This window comes from Varanus komodoensis, unplaced genomic scaffold, assembly GCF_004798865.1.
Source record: "Varanus komodoensis strain SLA01 unplaced genomic scaffold, ASM479886v1 scaffold6_2, whole genome shotgun sequence".
Lineage (NCBI taxonomy): Eukaryota > Metazoa > Chordata > Lepidosauria > Squamata > Varanidae > Varanus > Varanus komodoensis.
Genome location: NW_025336346.1, coordinates 5,733,967 through 5,754,901, shown reverse-complemented (window position 1 = coordinate 5,754,901; position 20,935 = coordinate 5,733,967). Strand labels below are relative to the sequence as shown.

The 20,935-nt window shown below is 41.1% G+C and overlaps 1 protein-coding gene across 1 annotated transcript in view; it reads left to right on the top strand.

The window, feature by feature from the left end:
* Positions 1–20,935, top strand: part of DNAH1 (dynein axonemal heavy chain 1) — a 134,316-nt gene that overhangs the window by 4,529 nt on the left and 108,852 nt on the right. The window contains exons 4-13 of the mRNA XM_044451247.1: positions 422–578; positions 2,811–2,943; positions 5,048–5,209; positions 6,098–6,350; positions 8,496–8,653; positions 10,408–10,619; positions 12,924–13,222; positions 15,457–15,607; positions 17,704–17,897; positions 19,411–19,636. Coding sequence (XP_044307182.1) covers positions 422–578; positions 2,811–2,943; positions 5,048–5,209; positions 6,098–6,350; positions 8,496–8,653; positions 10,408–10,619; positions 12,924–13,222; positions 15,457–15,607; positions 17,704–17,897; positions 19,411–19,636 — 1,945 coding nt within the window. The remainder of the gene's footprint in view (positions 1–421; positions 579–2,810; positions 2,944–5,047; positions 5,210–6,097; positions 6,351–8,495; positions 8,654–10,407; positions 10,620–12,923; positions 13,223–15,456; positions 15,608–17,703; positions 17,898–19,410; positions 19,637–20,935) is intronic.

Below are 20,935 nucleotides of genomic sequence, written 5' to 3'. Positions count from 1 at the left end.
TAAATAAATCAACAGAATAAACTGTGATTGATGTTAATGGGTGTAGATACTGATCAGAGTGAAATGCTTTTCAAACTACATTTGACATTGCTAGTTGCATTTAGGGGGAAATCATAATATAGAAAAGCCTTGTGTCTAGTTGTGTCTAATTATAAGAGAGATACAGTTTGGCATAGGATACCAGAAGCAATTTGGCATATCATTAGCAAGGAGTTATGGATATGTGTTGGCTCCCAGCGCTTAGTATCACTCAGGAGTCTATTGAAATTCCATTACTTTCCCTGTGTTTTAGGAAGTGTTGTTGCACTTGAGGTATTGTACTATCCATTTTGGTATATGAGGTATTTATTGAAACTTATGAAAAACAGTTGAATCAAGGAGGGATCATATAAATATGAACCATTTAATCTTATTTAACTAGGAGGAAACGATTATATCTGAGCCTAGATATCACTCAACTTTTAGAAGAAGCAGGGATAGATTCCAATGAATTGATGCCAAGACACCAGGACCCTGCCAATATGCCAACTATTGAGCAAAGAAAAGACCCACTTTTCCCCCTTTATCTCCCATTACAGGTAAGACAGGGCTTTCATTGTTGTCTGTCTTCAGAGGTTCTCGAGCCTTCAATAAAGCAGACCCATCCATTGCATTTGTTAGCAAGATGGAGACCTTGCTTCAAATATTCTATGTATACCAAACTACCATCTGGAAATTGCTTTTATAGATTATGTGTAGTATTGGAGAGACATTAAAAATAGCCAGGGCATTGTTGAGAGTAGACATGGCTTTAAGAATGGTGTTTAACAGAAGCGAGATATGTTTGGAGAAGAAGGGATTTAGGCTTTGGAAGAAATATTTTTTTCCTTCTTCTCTTTCTTTTTCTTTATTTTGAAAGCAAGACAAAAATTGCCAAGGGAATACAGATGCAGATAGAGATCCAACCAGTACACTCAGCCCTTGGAATCTATCCATCAACAGTCCATAAGAATGTATTTTTTTAAAAAAAAACCCATTAATCTATACAACAACAGATCCTCCAGTCACTTCATATGTTCCGCAGCTTCCCCTAACATTTTTAAACACCTCAGATCCACTTATCCTGCTGCGCATTCTTCTAACAATCTTCTGAATAGCATACTCCACCAATCCATTTCTCCATTCCTCAATTGTTGAGTGCTCCAGTGATCATCCAGAACCAACTCCAATCCTAACTCTGACATATTCCCTGAAAGGCTCTCTGACACTATATTTTTAAGACTTGTGAAAAACTGCTTTGATTCTCTTAAAAGAACAATTCAGTGCATTAATATTAATTGATAATGTCATTCTCTCTCTAAAATTTAGTCTAAGGAGCTCAGACAACTATCTCTTTTCAGATCTGTCATCAGCTTTCCAGCATCTAATTCAGATTTCCTTCTCGCTTTAATTCTTCTCTTCTTCTCTGCTTCTCCACACTTCCACTTCACACATTTCTTCATACCTATAAGTAAACTACAATTTGACAGTACACCTTAAGGCAGAAGTGTTAGGGGAGTGGAGTCAAGAAGGAAGGAAGGACAGATGGACGGACGGACAAGGAAAAGATAAGGGGGGGGGGAGAAAAAGGACAAAAGACCCAAATGGATAATGCTAGTTAGTAAGCCTTCTAACAATATTAAAATTATTAGTCTCATTCTATCTCTATTAAAATATTACTTTGAATTAGTTTGTTAGAAGAGGCACTGTTCCAACTTTCATAGCAAGGGGCCTTGACTTCCAATCTTCTTCAGGACCAATAGGTGGAACTAATGGTCTTCTTCTTATAGTACATCATGTTTGTTCTTTTTTTTTTAGGATTATTAATGTTTTATTCTTAAAGGGGGCCAGGACCAGTGAAAAAAACCCCATGTCCCATCAGGAGATATAATTGTTTCTTAGAGCCAGTCGTGTATAGTTTAGATCAAAAACATTAACAAAAAATCACCCCGCTCAAACAACCAGCAACTCCCTTAAAAATGGTGAGGAAGGGGGAGAGAACCATCTCTTCCACTGCAGTGAGCTTCAGCCAAGGTCATAATGCTTAGTTCTGGATTAGAGATGTTAAACAGTTTTACAAAAAAACACCATCTATCAACAAAAGATTATCCGTTTCAAGTCCCTTCAGAATATGCAAATGAACATGCCTTAAGAGTTCAAGCTGCATCAAATTGGTGTGCTATTCTCTTGGCAAAGGAAATGTCATAATATACAAAGAAATAATAAAACTAAAAGAAAGATGAAAAGAAAAGGAAAAAGAGTAAGTGTGGTGTTGGGGGCGGTGGACTTCGTTTACTGTTTCCAGTATTACCTTATCAGGCCATCTCAATGAAATCAGAGCTGCAGACTGAGAGTCTTGATGTTCACCTGCCATTTAGAGAGGTAAACACCCCTCAGGGGGATTTATAATCACCCAAACATGATAAGGCACAAAGCAGTAACATTCACTGCTGTTTCATCAAGTCACCATTCCCCCAGAAGTCGGAGGAAATGTTGATCCAACAATATGCAGAATGTCTTCTACAGGATCCAAAGACTGAAGAGTAATGTATACACACACTCCTCCTACCATGGCCTCCATACCCCTTCCCTCCAAGCCAGCATACAAATTGGTGGATCTTCTGATTGGTGGATCAGTGTCTGAAGTGTACAAGAAGCAACATTCAGATGGAGAAAATGAAAGAGTCCTGGGGTATATGCAGATATACTTGGATATGCAAAGTGGTTCCTCTAGATTGCAGCCCAGATATTGCTTCAGTGAAGGATTCATGTCTCACTTGTTGCTTGTTTAGATTTTTGATGATGAAGAGTATGATTGCAGGACTCCAAAAGAATGGCTTTTATTGGGGATAGAGCCTGAATCTCAAGACCGGAAACCAATTCCAGGAAAAGCACTCCTACCTACAGATGATGTCCTGGGGCATGGTAAAGTATAGATAATGTGAAACTGAGTTGCTGCAATTTATTATAAAGTCTACAAAGAAATAGTTGCACATAATAAGGTAACCTTTTTTTGTTTGAAATCGAACCAATCAAGGTACTTTCTGTTTTCGTACATTTGGGGTATTTTCTAACCCATGGGACCTATTCACTGACATAGTTTACATCCTGCATGTGTGTATTAGTCACTTTACAACCAATAACTGTGAGTGTGACATGCAGTCACACATAAACACGTAAAGCCCACATATATAAAAGTAGTAGTTATTATTATGTGTATATACCATGTAATCATTGAAGTTTTCTCAATAAAATAATTAAAACTGAAATTGAAGGCAACAAAAAGTAACAGAAGCACCATAAGAAACTCTAAAAATACTACACAGACAAAACTACTAAAACAGCAGAAAAACAAGAGAATTAGTAGGACTGAGAGCAAACAAAAGTTATTTGCCCAGCACCAGAAAGATAAAAAGGTAGGCGCCCATGCAAACATTTTAGGGGAGTGTTACTGAAGGGACCACTACTGAAAGTTCTGGTCTTGAGCAGGCCTTCTGATGACACTCAGAGTTCTGGTAGGAATATATGGGAAGTGGCACTGCCACAAATACTGTGGCCCCAAGCTGAGAGGAACTTTATAGGTTAGCACCAGCATTTAATGTTGAGCCTGAAAATGAAGTGAGAATTAATAAGATGATCAGGGGGCTGGAGCAGCTCCCCTATGAAGAGTGGCTACAACAATTGGGATGGTTTAGCTTAGAAAAGAGCTGAGTTAGGGAAGACATGATGTAGGTGTTCAAAATAATGCATGGTGTGGAGAAAGTTGAAGGGGAGACATTTTTCTCCCTCTCCCATAACACTCGAACCTGGGGTCATTCCACAAAGCGGATTGGTGGGAGGTTTCGGGCAGATAAAGGGAAGTACTTCTTTACACAACATGTAGTTAAACAATGGAATTTGCTGCCATGGGAAGTGGTGAAGGATGCCAATCTGGATGGCTTTAAAAAGGGATTGGACAGATCCACGAGGGAGGAAGCTATCAATGGCTACTAGCCTTTCTGTCTGTGTGCTGCCTCCTTTGCCAGAGGTGGCCTGCCTGCATACACCAGGTGCTGAGGAACTTCTGCAGAAGGAGGTTTGCACCTGTCCTGCTTGAGGGATCCAGTGGGCAGCTGGTTGCCACCATGTATATAGAGTGTTGGACCAGATGGACCTTTGGTCTGATCCAGCATGGCTTTTCTTATGTTCTTATGTTACATAAAATGGCATACTATGAAAATGCTCAGTTCCAGTCAGTACGTTAGCTGGCACTGATTCTTAAAACTTAGTTCCTAAAAGTTGGGAATAAAGAAATATTTTCCCCGGGGTCCTAACAACAGTAGTGAAGGCAGCAGGCAATGCTCCCTGCCAAGGGCATCGCAGATGGGCTGCCCAGAGAAAGGCCTCAGGTGACACTCTTAAGTGCATGGACAAACTGATGCGAGAGAAGATGGCATAACAAGTACCTGGGACCTAAACTTATACATTATTTTGAAGTGGGGGGAATTGTTTATGGTTGGTTTATTTCAGCTGTAGTTTATGGGAAGTCAGGCTGTGTTAAGAAAGGTTCTGAGCTAGCATAAGCTTTCATATCAGTGGGATACACCAGCGCAGTTTTTTGAATTCCTACTGGTGTTTGTGCATTTAATTAAAAATTATACAAACCATATTTTTGGAAGTATTCTCTGATTTTATGCCTTTGTATCTGGATGCACAACAGGCCATTATTGTTCAAAATGTGATGATTATTTTGTAATTCTTTCCCAATCTAATACAAATCACAGGCATGCGGCAATTCTGAAAAAAAACCCCTGACATTGCTTTTCAACATTTCTGCATGATATTTTTTTCCTAAGATATTATCATATTGAAGTACTATAAAAATCTAAAAGAAAGATAATCTGGAGCCCCCAAAATAGGACTATGCCCCCAAACAGGGTCATATGGCAGCAAAAGGGACATGCTGTAGTTTAGTTTAGTTTAGTTTAGTTTAGTTTAGTTTATAAAGCAATTCTGTAAATGTAAAACCTTGTCTGTCATTCTATCTCAGATGATCCCAAAAGCCGTAACCTGATCTATAAGTGGATAAACGTTGGTGTCTTGGATTATGATGAAGAGACAAAACTCTACTTGGTACATAAAACAAATCCATTGGGCCTAGTCCGGGATGAAAATGGGAGATGTATTCTCAATGGAGGAATGACTGATGAAGGTGGGCTTTCACTCATACTGGAAGAAGTTTAAAATCAAGAGCAGTTTCTATACCCAGTTAGCTACCTTGGTTTCATGGAAGTCCTGCATTGTGATAGATCTCCTAACCTCTTTCATAACAAGCAGCTGAATAATGTCCCATTTCTGCTGATGGTGTTTTGATAGTCTTTGTGGATAAATTCAAGATTTTTTCTAAAATAATCTCCATCCTCATGCATATCGTTTGATGGATTTCCAGACTGAGAATGCACATGTTTCCTCATAGCTAAGTCCCACAGAGTATAATAAGGGTCACTTTTGGAAGGACATAAATAAATGGACCAGCAGGAGATCTATGATCAGCTTGTCCACTGAAACAAAATCAAGAGCAGTCACAGTGGAGGGGAGGACAACTGGGTAGATTGGTTTCCTGACAATGAGGGAAGAGGATAGAGTATTCTCCTCCCACTCTTTTAATTTGGACCTCCTACCACCACCAATGCTCTTTAGGTACACTTTAGGTACTGTTTGGTTACCACCTGCTTTCTACTATGGAGCAATTAGCAGCCAGAAGGAGCAATTTAGATTAGGAAAACATTGCAGGAGAAGTGGGTTGACACACACACACACACACACACACACACACACACACACAGTTGCTTTTAACTTTAAAAATCACAGTGTATTAGCTGGTGGATCTCTTGCTGTCTGATCTAGTTAACCCCACTGACATTTCTGTTCAATAATCCTCTGTGTCTAAGATTTGATCCCATCATTCATCATTCTTTTTGGATCCACTAGACTTTCAACAATGCTAGCATGATTGTAGACACGGTGACTGTTTTGGACATCTGAGTTTTCTGTTTTCTGTTATCTCTTTATGTTCCATTCCTCTCTGATCTCTGTCCAGGGAGAGCCCCTCTGATGCCTTGTCAGTATTGGGTGCCCCGTGTCCGTTTGCTTTTTCTTGCTGAGGATCCCTGTGTTTTTGCTGGGCGGGTGATTTCTGCCAATAACTTGAGGAAGAAAACTCAGGCACTGCTGTTGTATAATATGTATGTGGATTGTATGCCTGTGGATGGATTGCAAAATATAGAAGAAAAAAGTTTGCAACAGATGAAACAGATGGCAATGGACACTCCACGTCTGAGGAAAGGGACTTCGTAAGTATTGTGCCAGTCCTTTCTAAGTAGTTAAATTAATCCAGTTAGGATATAGTCAGAGGCTTATGTGCATACAGTGTGTCTAGGGAGGCTAGTGCTGCCACATCTTACCTTGTGTACTTAATCTAGACAGCTGTTCTCAGCCATCTAGATTTAGCAGCAGGGAGGAGAAGGGAAAGAGACTGGGGTGCCAATTGGAATTGCTGTAAGCTGTCAGCCCCAGCCTCCTCTCCTCCCTGCTCCCCAGCACACATTGCTTCTGTCCTCTCTGAGGCCCAGTTGCATCCTCGGAGAGGCACCCAGTGTGTTTGTTTCAGTGTTAGCTGTGAGGTGGGGGGGAGATAGGGGCTTGGCCTTTAAAGGTCCTGCTCCAAGGTCACAAGACCTTGAATAATCTTCTGGCTCCCTAACAGTATCAGGAAGCCATAGGATTGCACCCCTAAACATGCAGTTGTGGTTGTTTGGTTTTTTAATAACAAGGCAGACACACCCGGTTGGGTAACAGTGGGACAACTTTCCTCACTCCTCATCTCCCATTTTGTTCCTACTTTCCTACTTCCTCTCCCTCCTCCTCCTGCACACCCTGGGAAAGGGTTAGGGAGGCAAACAGAAAATGAAGAGCAAATGAATAAACACATACAAGGGCAGAAGTTACTTTCAGGCAATGTAGGCGAACTCACATCTGGCTATAATGTGGTCTGGTGTTGTGCCATCCAGTAAAGCTATGCTAGATGAGAAGTGCACTTTTAATATTTGAAAAGTTTGAGGAACTCTGGTCTAATACTGAAGTTATCAAATTGCAAGCTGTTCAGGTGAATTTTAGATGATATTGAACTCTTGTTTGTGTGTTGCTGCAATCCCTTTTTGTGTTTCACTGAGAATTGGCTTCTGACTAGATGTTGTTCTATTTGCCTGATCATGCAAATGATCCTAATGCATATTCAAAGATTTGGTCAGGCATAATGTATAACTGAATGGGAGTAAACAAGACCTCTGAACTAGAAGTGAGGTGAGGGTGAGAAAAGGTCTTAGAAGTGGAAAAAAATGAGATGCTGAGAGCTTGATGAATCCTCAGTTAGTTGTGTCATTGATATATCAGTCCATCTCATTGGCCTGTGACAGCTTTTACTACATTTAGATACGAGGATGTAAAATGCAATACAATTAATTTTTGAACAGGGCTAGAGGCTACCTATGAATAGCTCCATGGCCTCAGAAAGATACCTGGAAATGAAAAATAATTATACTGTAAGATGATAACAGCTGGAGATCTTGCATTGTGCAAATATCTCCATTAAGCATTTTATCCTTTCAGCAAATATCTGCAGGAGGTGGTTGAAGTGTGCCTGGAAGTGTGCCTGTCTCCACTTCCCCCTGGCCAAATTATTTAACTTCAGGTATAAGGGTCTCCTTCCCTACTTGATGCTGCTGTCAACTATTTCCTTTCTGCATTTCTCCATGTATTCCTTGAGCTTATGTTACACCCCATTTGCTTTTTTGTGTGCAGTAATAGTGGCTATAATCCAACTGAAGTTGTAGGCAACTAGTTGCACAGCTTGCTTGCAACTGCAGTGCATCCACATTCAATCATGGCACACATCATCCAGTCCCTTCAGTGGGTCCTTGAAGAGTATCACAATACAGATGGGGCTGCTCTTCCAGATGTCATCAGCATCTGGTACCAGCAGGAAAGTCTGCTTCAATTTGACATTGCCAGTCTCCTTTTCTGGATCAAGGCATTTGCTTCATATATGATAGCTTCCTGCCTCTTTAGTTTTGTACTTTCGGTGCAAGTGGGGCAGTTGTAAGAAGCCAAACAATTAAAGTGGGTCAGGAGGGAGGGGTTAAGAAACAAGAGTGGAAGTCCTGTTTCTAATTGTCTTCTCTCGGTCACTAGTAATACAGGTCTAAGGTGTCACACAACTGTGCTGCACCGTTCCTTTCTGATCCTTTCAGCATCACCTGCTGTCCTACTCCAGGTCCAATATGAAGCTCTCTTAATGTGCTGCAGACACTTTTAATGAAGAAGAAAGCGTGTGAGCACAGGAGATATAACTATGAGACACTAGGTATATGAATGATGCAGACATATCATTTGGAGAGGTCATTGTTCATCCAGTTAATTAGTTTTTAAATTATGCCTAGCGTTTTAGATCGGCTGCACCTCCTGGGGAAGGAAGTATCCCTAGACTATGAGCGTACCATGAACAAGATTAACTTTGACAGAATAGTCGCTTCCAAGCCTCAGATATTCTGCTATGTCACACTGCCTGAGAAAGAGGAGGAGAAGGTGCCAGAGAAGGGTAGGTGGCACAATAGTGGGGAAAACAGGTGTTTTCCAGACTATAATACTGCATAGCAAAACGGTTTTGCATGCTACAGTTACCTGAAGCTTGTTATTGATATGCTGCTGGGAATGGTGGTATAAGAATTGATTATCAATGTCACACATTTATTTATTTATTTATTTATTTATTTATTTATTTATTAAAACATTTCTATGCCGCCCCATTCGCCGAAGCCTCGGGGAGGCTCACAACATATTTGTATCCTTTGGAGTTAGTTAGCAAAATAGTTTTCATTGCATCCTATTTTGGAATATACTGGAACAACCATTTCCTAAATCTTCTATACATCTGAACTGACTACACCAAATTAGTAGTTCCTTATTAGTATATTCCTTGTTAATGAAACTTGAAATATAAGCATTTTTTATCATGTCAACTTTCCTTTAGATAAAGGAAGTTTAATTATACAAATGAATGACATCCAGTAAACACAAACATTCCTCTGCCATGCACCTTTTAATGGACACAGCTAGGTTGGCAAAAAGTAATGCCATTACTGTTACTTACCCCTTTCTAGGGCAAGTAACACTGATTAATATCTAAGACTCTTTGCGTTATGCAACTCTTTGCAAGTGCAGAGTGAAGTATTGGGTAGGCTTCTTAGCATTCTTAGGGACTCATTGTCTTCCAAAAGTGTGCTTCTCATTCTTAGGACTGCAAAGCTAGATTTGAAATTTTGGCAGTGTGTATTGAATGTCAGAAGGGGTTAATTAGGATTTCCAGTAGTTAGGAGAAAGTGCTTCAGTGCTAAACAATAGTTCCTTGACCATTACCTTACAGACTAAGCAGGCAGGAGAAACATGAGTTTCTTACTGTATTCAAGCTTCTGAATCCAGCTTCTCTTGGCACAGAATTTTGGTTACTTTAATTGTACCTGGAAATGACAGCTGGCATGAAGGGTGTTAGCCTTGGGTGTATATCTGGAGGCTTTTCAAACAGGGAACTCAGGAATCACTTTTGACGGATAAGGCAGAAGAGATTGGATGATGTGTTGAGGTGGAAAAGCAATGATGCTGGCTCTGCTTTAAAGGAAGAAGGTAGGAGAGAGAGGAACTCTAGGTGGTGACCAACATTGGACCCTTTGAAATGTTCTAGCTGGGCAAGTAGTGCTGATGTTGACACAACTACACAGTGGGTTCAGCAACTAACAAGTAAACAAATAAGAAAGTATTCTTTCCAGCATTTCTGGTTATTAAATATTGCATGTAACAACAGCCTATGTTTGAAATGACCCCTGAGTTGTTGAGAACAAGCATGCTGCCTCCCACATGTCTCCACTTCCCCTTTGATCTATAATCGACACCCAGACTGATGGCATGTTTAGGGGTTAAATAACCCAATGGCTAACCCAAGCTGTGTTGTTGTGTTAACCACTAGGTTGTTTGGCCTCCATCAGTCCGAGTTCACACAACATGCTGAACATTCGACGGACAAGCTAAATGCAAGTTGCTGATATGTTTGTGAGCTGCCCCAAGGCTTCGGCAAAAGGGGCGGCATAGAAGTTCCCTAAATAAATAAATAAAATAAATAAAAGCAGAAGTGGTTGGCACATTGCAGGCAGTATGCTCCTTCTCTCTTTTCTTTTTTCCAACAGTCCATGATTTGTTTAACTCACGGGCTTTCGTTATGTGCAAGTTGCCCCATACTTAACACAAACTGCTGTGAGACCACCCTTACTGCTTCAGTGACATCCCTTCATGTCTCATCAGGTCTCATTGATATCCCAGAATACCCATTCAATGAGCAAAGGGAAGCTTTTAGCTTTGTCTCTCTCCTGACACGACCAGAAGTCATCATGGCTCTGTGCCAAGTGCGAGATGAATGCAACAAAACAGCAGCAATGTCGCTGTTCCATTCAACCCTGACCAAGTATGGCCGACTAGAAGACTTTGAACAGATCCAGACACAGACCTTTTCCCAGGTATAATAGTGGGGAGATGCTGTTTGCAGAGATAGGGCTATGCCAAGCATAACTGGCTGCAAGCCCGCTTCGGGAGAAAGAGCCAGTGCGGTGTGGAGGGTAGTGTGTTAGACTCGGCCAGAGGAGACCTGGGCTCACAGTTCCTCTCAGCCATGAAGGTCGTTGGATGATGGTCTTGACAGACAGACAGACATTATCTGGCAGCCTATCCTATCTTACAAGATCAATGTAAGGAAAATATTGGAGTAGAAGCAGAGCAAATGACCGTGTATACTTCCCTGAGCTCCATGCAGGACAGAGAGATAAACAGGTGATCATATATACTAATAGCAACATTCACAATTAGTGCTGGTCATTAGGTAGCCGAAATGGCACCATCCATGCCCATGAGGGAGAGGCTTAAGGATATTTGCAAAAATGCCCAAAACTTTAGGAAAGCCCCAAAATATCCCAGTGAGACCTGTGTGTGCAGTGGCCATGGAATTCTGGCTGACTGTTGCAGTGGGAACAGAACACCAAAGCAGAGGAGAGATTGGAATGGAATATTCTGGAAAAGGGCCTGGTTGACTCTTTGGTACACTGAACATAAGCATTCCACTGTGCAACATTTTGCCCCACAGGTCCAACTTACAAATAAATAACCATGGACCAAATGGCCATCAGTTCTAAATTAGAACTCATGATTGAGTATCGCTGTTTTCAGTTTAACAGCAACCATATTGCGCATAATCAGAGTGAGAAAAATAAGAGCAGTTCATGAGGCAGAAAATGGGGTATGTTTTAAATGCCTCCTGAAAATGCACTTGTTCACCCAGGGTTTTTCTGCCTTGTAATGAATTGCAATTATCCATATGCTGCTCTATCTCATTGTGCCTTGTATTGTTTTGCATTATTTTAGTTGAAATTATTCGTAGCAGTATATTACATGTATTTAAATATGATTTTAATATTTATATTTGAACCACTTAGCTATTTTATTATATTAAATATTATTAAATGATAATGACAACAATGAAAAGCACCTTGAGAAGAAGCAGGTGCCTTAAAAGCAGCTTTTGAAACACTGTTTTCTATTTGCCTTCCTGGGTTCCAGGGCTTTATTTTCCCACAAATCAATAACCTTGTCCAGGATCCAAAGGCCACATGCATGTGCTCTGTGTACAGGATTATTGGCAGAATGCATGCTTCCCAACTGTCTTTATTCAGTAATCCATCTCAGAATACAAATTGGAGGTCAGGGAGAAAGCCAATTTAAAGGAAAACCATGAGAAATGCGCACGTTAATTTTCTCTGGAGATATCCATGAAACCTTCTTGTGTGAAATATGGCAAGATTCCATTTCCCCCTTTTCAGCATGAAAAATAGCAGCATTTGTTCATGGATTTTCTCAAAAACATGGATGGATAGTAACAGGAAGTGTTACAGCACTCATATTTTAGTAAGACAAAGTGTTCACTCATCTGTTTTTAAAAGTAAATGTTACATTCCTAGTCAAAAATAGATTGTTAAGCTTAGTTCAATGTATGGAAAAAGATTTGTTTCTAAGGGCAAAATTCTATGCATGTTTTAATAGCAAATTCTATGTAGCTGTTTTAACAGCTACAACTCTGAGCTGGTTGTCTGGAGTATGCTGAGAGCTATAGGAGTTTTTGCCATCTAAACATGGGGAATACATGGTTCAACAGAACTGAAAAAGTGCAAGACCTAGGAGTTACTGTTGACAATAGGCTAAATATGAGCCAACAATGTGATGTAGCTGCAAAAGGGGCAAATGCTATTTTGGGATGCATTAAAAGAAGTATTACTTCCAGATCGGAAAGTAGTAGTTCCCTTATACTCCTCACTAGTTAGACCTCATCTGGAATACTAACTCCAGTTCTGGGCACCAAGATTTAAGAAAGACGTAGGAAAATTAGAAAGGGTCCAGAGGAGGGCAACAAAAATGATCCAGGGTTTGGAAACACTGCCCTATGAGGAGAGACTGAGAGACTGAGAGCCTTCTATAAGTACCTCAAAGGCTGTCACAAAGAGGAAGGTCAAGAACTCTTCTTGTTGATACCAGAGAGTAGGACATGGAATAATCAACTCAAGTTGCAACAACTCAAGTTGCAGGGGGGTGGAGCCTGTGAAGAAGCAGCAGAAAAAGTAACCACCTGATCCTGCCACTGTTTTTCCACTGCAAATCACCCCATCCTATATCTGCTTTCCCTACAAGCACAATCTATCCAGAGTTTATTACATCCATGTATGCGTGATGTGTGGTTTTGTACTCCTGTTGACATCCTATGTTTTATTTTCCTCTAGGTTTCAATGTTCCTTAAGGATACATGGCTCAATACTCTAAAGATTGCAGTGAGAAGCAGTCTAAGGGACATAGGCAAAGGCTGGTACAACTTATATGAGACCAAATGGGAAGTATACCAGATGTCCAAGCTTCATCAGTTGATGGAACTGATCAAGTTTATGTTGCAGGACTCTGTACGTTACCTGATCCAGGATTCATTGGTAAACTTCACCCAGCTCTTCGTGGATGCTTGCCATAGCGTCCTGGAGTGCCCTGAAGATATGGTGTGGGGAGATGACCTTGTTAACAGCCCATACAAGTAAGGAGAATCAGGAGGAAAAGGACAGTGCTTTGATCCATGTACTCTAATTGTATGAATGAAGGTTTCTGCCCCACCCACCCTCATCCCTTGCTTCTGGAGTGATTTTTAGGCACAGTCTACCATCTATGAAGCCTCTGATGAGGTGGTACCTCTTCACAGAACACTGTCTGTCAGAAAAGAGCACACTGCAGATAGGACACCCATGGTGGCATATGTCAGTTTCTCTGCTGGAACCCTAACCCAGCCCTTAGGGCTGCTTAGCAAAGGAGCAGGATGTCCTCTTGCATTTCCTATTTTAAGCAATTGTTACTAGCTTGTGAAAGGCACGATCAACTCTCTCTGGATACAAAATGAAGTCAGCAGGGCACCATTGATTAGCTATTGTAGGAGATCCTACGAGGTCTGCCAGCCGCTTAGAACACATGGGAGATTGCCAGCAAATTGGATGGTAGCCTTCAAATGGATCTTGGTGTCATTAAATTGGCCCATCACATCCCTTCAATGACAGTGCTTCTTAAACATTGCCCTAAGTTAACACCTTGTTTGGCATCTGTTTAGCAGGTGCTAGTGTGGAGTTATCAGTTCCAGGCAGGTTATAGTCTTCATGTATGTCAAACTTTTCACTGCCTGCAAGGACCATTCCTATGACATCTTGTATCCTTATTTATTTATTTATTTATTTATTTATTAAAACATTTCTATGCCGCCCCTTGCCAAAGCCTTGGGGCGGCTTACAACACAATAAAATACAATAAAATACAAAAACAACAATATAAAATTAACAATATAAAATAAATAACAATGTAAAAGAAGTCGCCCTGGCCAGATAAATAAGCAAATATTGTTAACAATTAAAATGACGTTTAAATAAAAAGGTCTTCACCTGGCGCCGAAAAACAAATAACGACGGCGCCAGGCGGACTTCTCTGGGGAGCGCATTCCATAGATTGGGCGCCACCGCAGAGAAAGCCCTCCTCCGAGTACCTACCCTCCTAATTTCTTTCATGGAGGGTTCCCGGAGAAGGGCCTCTCCCGCAGATCTCAAGGGGCGGCCGGGCATATATGGATGTAAGTGCTCCTTCAGGTAACCCTGTGCCTTCATCATCAGTACAGCAGAGTATGAGAGCTTCTCAAGTTTTCAACCCAAGTGCACCCACATATCCTGCAAGATGAAGTTAGAATTAGATATTACTTTATTTCTTCTGTTGTATTTTGTACTTTCTGCAACCACCAGAATATAAGCTCCAGCACTAGAAAAAGCAGGGACTTCCACCTATTTGTTAAAATGAAGGATTTGGTTTGAATAAGAGTTACCCTACACCTGTGAAGATGTGGTATCAATGCTCCTGCTTTTCTATATATTTAGTAGGGTAAATGTTATTAAAGGCTTTGTTAACATCCAGAAAGATTAATTCATGGTAACCATCCAAGAAGGATGGTTACCATGAAAAGAGGATTGAAGCAATACACGTCAGTCAGAATATTTTTATCCCTTCTAGAGTATATATTTTTAAACAATCATAAAGATAATGGTTTAGAAAGCAAGGTACAGGTGAAAGCTGAAGGAAGGAAAGCTGAAATTAGTAACCGTATCTGAACTGCAGGTTGGAAGATTGCACAAACACACCAGTTTTTACAAATTGTGATCAAGAGGGTGCTTTTTCGATCCTGAAAGAAGGGGTAATGTATTTGAACTGCAGCTTTCATAGAATACAAACTATGTAGCTATATTTGTTTGAAATCCAAAATGAATACTATAAAGCCCAGACCAGGAAAACGTTTTGCCTCATTTGCAGTTTGTCTTTAAGAGCATGAATATACTGGATGAATATACGTAGACTCATATGTGGTCTCTAAGCAATCCCATCTCACCACAGAGATGGATATGGCTCTTGACATCCCTCTAGGCCTACCTACCCTGACCTGGAACTTTGCAGGTGTTTTGTACCCAAAGCCCCATCAGACCCAGCCAGCATGGATATTGGTAAACTACATCTTTTATAGCACAGTGATCATCTTGGCAGCTCTAAGCTGGCTGGATGTGTATGTGGAGACATGGGCTGGGAAGCGTTGTGTAAATATCTAAGACTTCTGGTTCCATGGGACACAAATAGAACTAGATTAGTTTCTGCAATTTCTTAGCTCATTTTTTTTAATTAGCAAAGAAGTTGCTGCTGGTGTTATATTCATTTTTCACCTTCTCTGTTATCTCCATGCTTTTTGTTTTGCAGGCCTCGAAAAAATCCCATTTTTATAGTTGATCTGAATCTGGACAACAGTGGTGTCCGTTTCAGCACACCTTTGGAGAATTTTGAGACATCACTTGTTTCCCTATTTAATAAAGGGATCTTGGCTACACACACCATACCGCAGCTGGAGAAAGTGAGTCATCTCAGAGAATCTTAAATGCCTTCTCATCCTGATAATATGATCAATGTTATAAAAAGTGTGCTCCATTATATGATTGCCACTTTTCTAAAAGTAAATGCTTGTACTAGGGAGGAATGCTACGAAGCCAGCTTTGCTGATACTGAGTGTTGCTTTACCAGAATATAGAAACTGTGTGCCACTGCTGCAGCAAGACATTATGCCAGCATTACAGAGCTACTGTAGCAATATTGTAAGCACAGATGCTTGGGGTGCAGAGTTGGGGGAAGCGATTTGCAGGGCAGTTCACCTGTCTCATAAATGGGGCTGTTGTTCAACATCTGTATCAACTTACTGATCTCTTTCTCCATAAGAGTGTTCACGCTATTCTCCAGCTAATGTATACTAAGATAGAGGGAAGGACTGTAGCATCCTTCCTTAGTATAAGCATCTATTTTCAGTAAAGCTGCAATTGTGTATTGTCAGGCAATTCCACTGCTGTGTTTATGCAGCAATACATGCACAGACATACAGGAGCTCAAATGTTATAATAGGGCAGAGAGTCAAGGAAGATTTTGCAGGAGGAGGAATTAATTAATATATTTAGCACTGAGGTATTGCCTAAGGAAGATTCAGCTAACCTTTTTATCATGGGGGAAAACATTCCAGATCCAAATGAGAAGTGCTGTCAATAGTGCTGTCAATTTTAAATTCTCAAGATGTTAATGCTGACACATGTATAGCAATAAATGAGATGTGTGATTATGTGTTTAACTTATGTATCTTATCATGTCTTGATAAAGCGCTGTGCTATAGAGAGGTTTCTTTCAATATTAAAATTCAGATAATTCAAAATATATCAAGGTAGATACAGTTTCTTTTCTGCCAGCACAAGAGTTCTCTGAGCAGAGTTCTGCTCAAATATTTCCCACAACAGAAAGGAGGTGCTCTTTGCCCATTCTGTTCTTGCACTGCAGCTGCAGAGTCATCTCCCCCCACCCATTCCAGAGGGGGCCCCAATTCTCCACGGCAGATTTACAGAGAGAGGGGACTGCAGAGCTGGGGAGGGTACATCAGTCAATGAAACTGAAGGGAGTGTGAATCAGTCTCCTGTACACACCCTGTTTTGTCAGCTGAAATGCTCCACTAGATTGGAAACCCTTCTAAGGGATGCCCTGGATAAAAACCATATTTATTATAGCAACCTTCAGAACAAACTATTTGTAGTTTTTAAAATGTGATGCTGCTGATTTTTTGGCTATAGTGGGAGACCCTTTTCCCATCAAGAACTGTATTTTCTGGTATTTTTCTTGCCTCCTGAAAATTCCCTCTGCAGGGATCATACGGAAAGATGGTGGAATTGAGGAACAAATGGTATAATCTCTTAAAACAGAAGAATACATCCTATTTGTATGTCATTTGAATTGTAGTAAACCATGTTATGGATAGCTTAACCAAATATCTGATCTCCCAAAAACTGAGTTAGGAAGCTCGCAACCATCAACAGCCTTTAGAAATAAGCTGCAATAGAAATGAGGCAGCATTTGATACCAGTCGCGGATGGCATGGCCAGCAATTCAAATGAGGTGCCATACATTATAGATGAATACCTTTGTTGTGATCTCTGAAAATGTCTGTTTATACTGGACACGTTTTGGTAACCATGTTCGGTACCCTTAATCATGATTACAGCTATTTCTACTTGGGATAAAAAAAAATTTCAAGGGGATTCAGCACCAAGAACTAGGCAGAAGCATTGTTGCTGTATATCAATAGATAGAAATCCCATCCTTAGCATATGAAGGCAGTATCTCAGGTTTCCCAAGCCCGGTGCCATCCAGATGTGTTGGACAACATCATGCCGGCTAGGGAATGATGCACGTTGTTGTGCGACACCTCTGCATTGTACACCACCTAGGAAGGCCTTGGCAATTAAAGGCGGCCTATAAATACATGTAAATAACTAAATAATGAATCTGGAGAACACCCTGTCTGGGAAGGCTGCTGTACATAGCAGACAGGGTTTCTTAATTTTGTTCAAGTATCTCTCTGGAAGAGCTGGAAGCAGATGGCATGTGAATTTATGCTAACTCCATTTGTCTCTGTTTCAGTACGTCCTTGAGAACATATTTATCTGTGGCACACCATTGTTGGAGTCTGTGGGCTTGAATGAGCCAGCTGTGGTAGAACTCCGCAATACCATCTGCACGTGTATCCGCAAAGCACTGATCCCCCTCCAAGCTTATGCCAAGAACTATGAAAAGTACCTAGAGCTGAATAACCGTGATATCCACAGCCTCCTAAAGTAAGTTGCTTGCGACTGCCTCTTCCTCCACTGCCACTCTGCCTCCCTTCCAGGCTCCTGGCTCTGCCTTGTATGCAAGAACCAGGGTGTCCCTGCAGTCAGGAGAGTCCAGCTCTTGGCCAGACAAGGGCACATCATCTGCTTCACCTATCAGGGGAAAATGGGTGGGGGTGGTGGAGGTGGAGAGCCCAGGGAATACGTGCTCCAAAATGCTGGGAGGGGAGGAACAGTGTGGTGGTGTGATCCTCCTAACACTCCTCAGTGTCCTCCACCTTTTCAAGCTTCCCAGACTCTCCAGCTACTCCAGACAGGGAAACGATCGACTCCCTCTTCACTTATTTTGGCCACTCCATTTTGGAGCTTCCTGCTGCTTTCCCCTAAGTATTTAAAAAGGAAATGTAGAAGGTGGCAGCATGGGATAGAGTAAATGGGCCCATGGGGTGCATGTAAATACTGTTGGTACTGGCATCCCATTGCTACATCCCATTCTGTAGTCTTCTAAGGGTTTAAAAAAAAAACCTGTCAGGAATCTTTGCACCTTTTTTTGACTTGGAGAGCAGTGGTAGGGAAATGTATGCAAATTTAATAGCTAGAAAGTAAATGGAGGGGAAACCTGAAGTAACACACACCTGAAGTAATGTAGCAGTTAAAGCAGATGTGCAAAATTCCCCTTCATTTCTTTCCAGCCCTTAAATTTGCACAAATTTCCCCTCCATTTACTTCCCAGACATTAAATTTGCATACCTATCTGCATTAAAAAAATCTGTCAGGGAATTGCAATAATGGCAACACTAAGAAGCTTGGCAAAGGAGCAGCAGGAAGAGGGGGAAGTTAATATCTCCCTTTCCTGGAATAATGGAAAGTGTTGGAAAAGTGCAGAACGCTGAGAAGTGTCAGTTCAACACTTAAAATCAAGACTATCACATTGTCACAGGGGAGATGTTGTTCCCCCACCCCCACATACACACTTTGGGCACACTCTTTGTTTTGGATCCCCCCACAAATTTTGATGTATCTTTATTGCAGTATTGGGTCCTTTTTTATTTTATTATTTCTCCCCCAGTCCTTCACAACTGTGTGGAAATTAGCCACTGTACACCCTGGTCTTACCTATTTTCTTGTATAGATACTCCATTTCACTACTCCCTTTGGCAGCTGAAAGAGATAAGACAATTGACAAGGCTACATACATCTGACAGCCCAAAGTAGGCACTTGTGAAACACTACCAACACAACATAATAAACAACAACAGCAACATCACTGTAACCTCAATCATGCTTGTTTGAGTTATCAGTGGGTTTTAGATGGCATCTAACAGTGCACTATTATTCACATCCAGGAGACTTTAACCTAAGTCTCAAGTGCAGATTTGTGTGAATAATTTTGAAACCTTCAGTTGGAAAGGGACTGCCTATATTTGCTTTGTATAAATTACATGTTCCTTTCTGTTCATTGCACATCCCTTTCTCTGTTTCTGAGTCTTGCCTTAATAGTATTTCTGTATGTTTCTAGACCATATGAGATCCAGTGTCCCCCTGCTCAAGAAGTGAGAGAGATGGTAAACATGCATTTGGCAGAAAAGAAGTTGCTGGACAACAGTTTACCAAGCAGCATGGTCATTGGTCCTTTTCATCTTAGTGTTGAAGGTGTAAGGCAAAACCTCTCTAAGAAATGCAAAGCTTTAGCCACCTCTATGCTGGATATATTGGCTAAGAATTTACACAACCAAGTAGAAGATGTGAGTTTCATACTTTGTATGCATTATACCTGGAGAAGCCAGAGGAATAATTTTGTAGGCATTTCTGGAAATCTGCAATTGCAAGGGGGGATATCTTAGTTGCAGTCATAGCAGCATAACTTACCCAAAAGATCATCTCCCCCTGTACAGTCCTGATAGAACACTGCATTCTTCAAGGAAGGCCCTGCTATCCAGGCCACATCCTGCAGAGTCCCTCTGGTTGTGCCCTTCCTCTGGAATGATCGCTGCTCTGCACCAGTGACCCTGCTCTTTCAGCACTGATTAAAAACCTGCATGTTTACACTGGCTTTTCCTAACTGTTAATTTATCCAACAGTTACTATGTTTGTATAGTCATATATTTACAGTCCAACAGCTTTGGGTTTTAAAAAATGAAAGCAATATATAAATATATTAAAATAATATATTTTATTATTATTTTATAATACATAAATTGATATCTTAATTATAAGTGATTTTTAAATTATGAATGAATATTTTTCAAATCTGTTGTGAGGTGTCAGCTCACAGTTATGAATGACCCTCACTTATGTAGGCAGTAAAACTAAAGTCTTTTATTGCTACTTTTCTACAAGATGTATGACGCTACAGATAAGCTCTACTGCAATGATCTTTGCTAGTTAGTTGCTATCTTCTTAGTGACATCTCTCAGGGAACCCACGTGGGATTAGCTTTCTCTGTCCCACCTTTCCCCCCTAAGGTGGGACAAAGCCTCCTTTTGTTCCAATCGGCGTAAGCTACGTCTAAGAGTCGCACGAGTCAAATCTATCCCGCCTCCTGCGTCTCCTGTATCTTGTTCAGGAAACTCGGCGTCAGGAGGAAGGGGGGCATCCTGCCCGCGCTCTTCAGGGGCAGAACGTGTAGTGTCTTTTCCCTCGGGGCCCTCATGGTCGGGTTGAGGTGTTGCTGTTTGTCCAAGGGGTAAAGGGTCAGGATGAGGGATGGCTACCTGTTCAGCTACTCCCAAGCCAGGTTGTGGAAGGGTCGCTTGGTCACAGGGCCTCAAGTATAAGTCCTCCTGTTCTGATGCCTGATTCTCTCTTTGGGCGTTTGACTCTTCCTCATGAGGTGCTGCCTCTGTTGAGGCATCAGGCACGACAAAATCTTATTAGCGTACATATACAGAAATGGAGGTTGTTTTCCTGTGAGATAGTAGAGCCACTTAAATAATGGGCTTCTGCATAGAAGGGCCAGTGCAGGACAAACACCAGGCAGAAATATTGATGGTGCTTCCATTGCCATTCATAAGCATAAAAGGTAAAGGTTTCCCCTTGACATT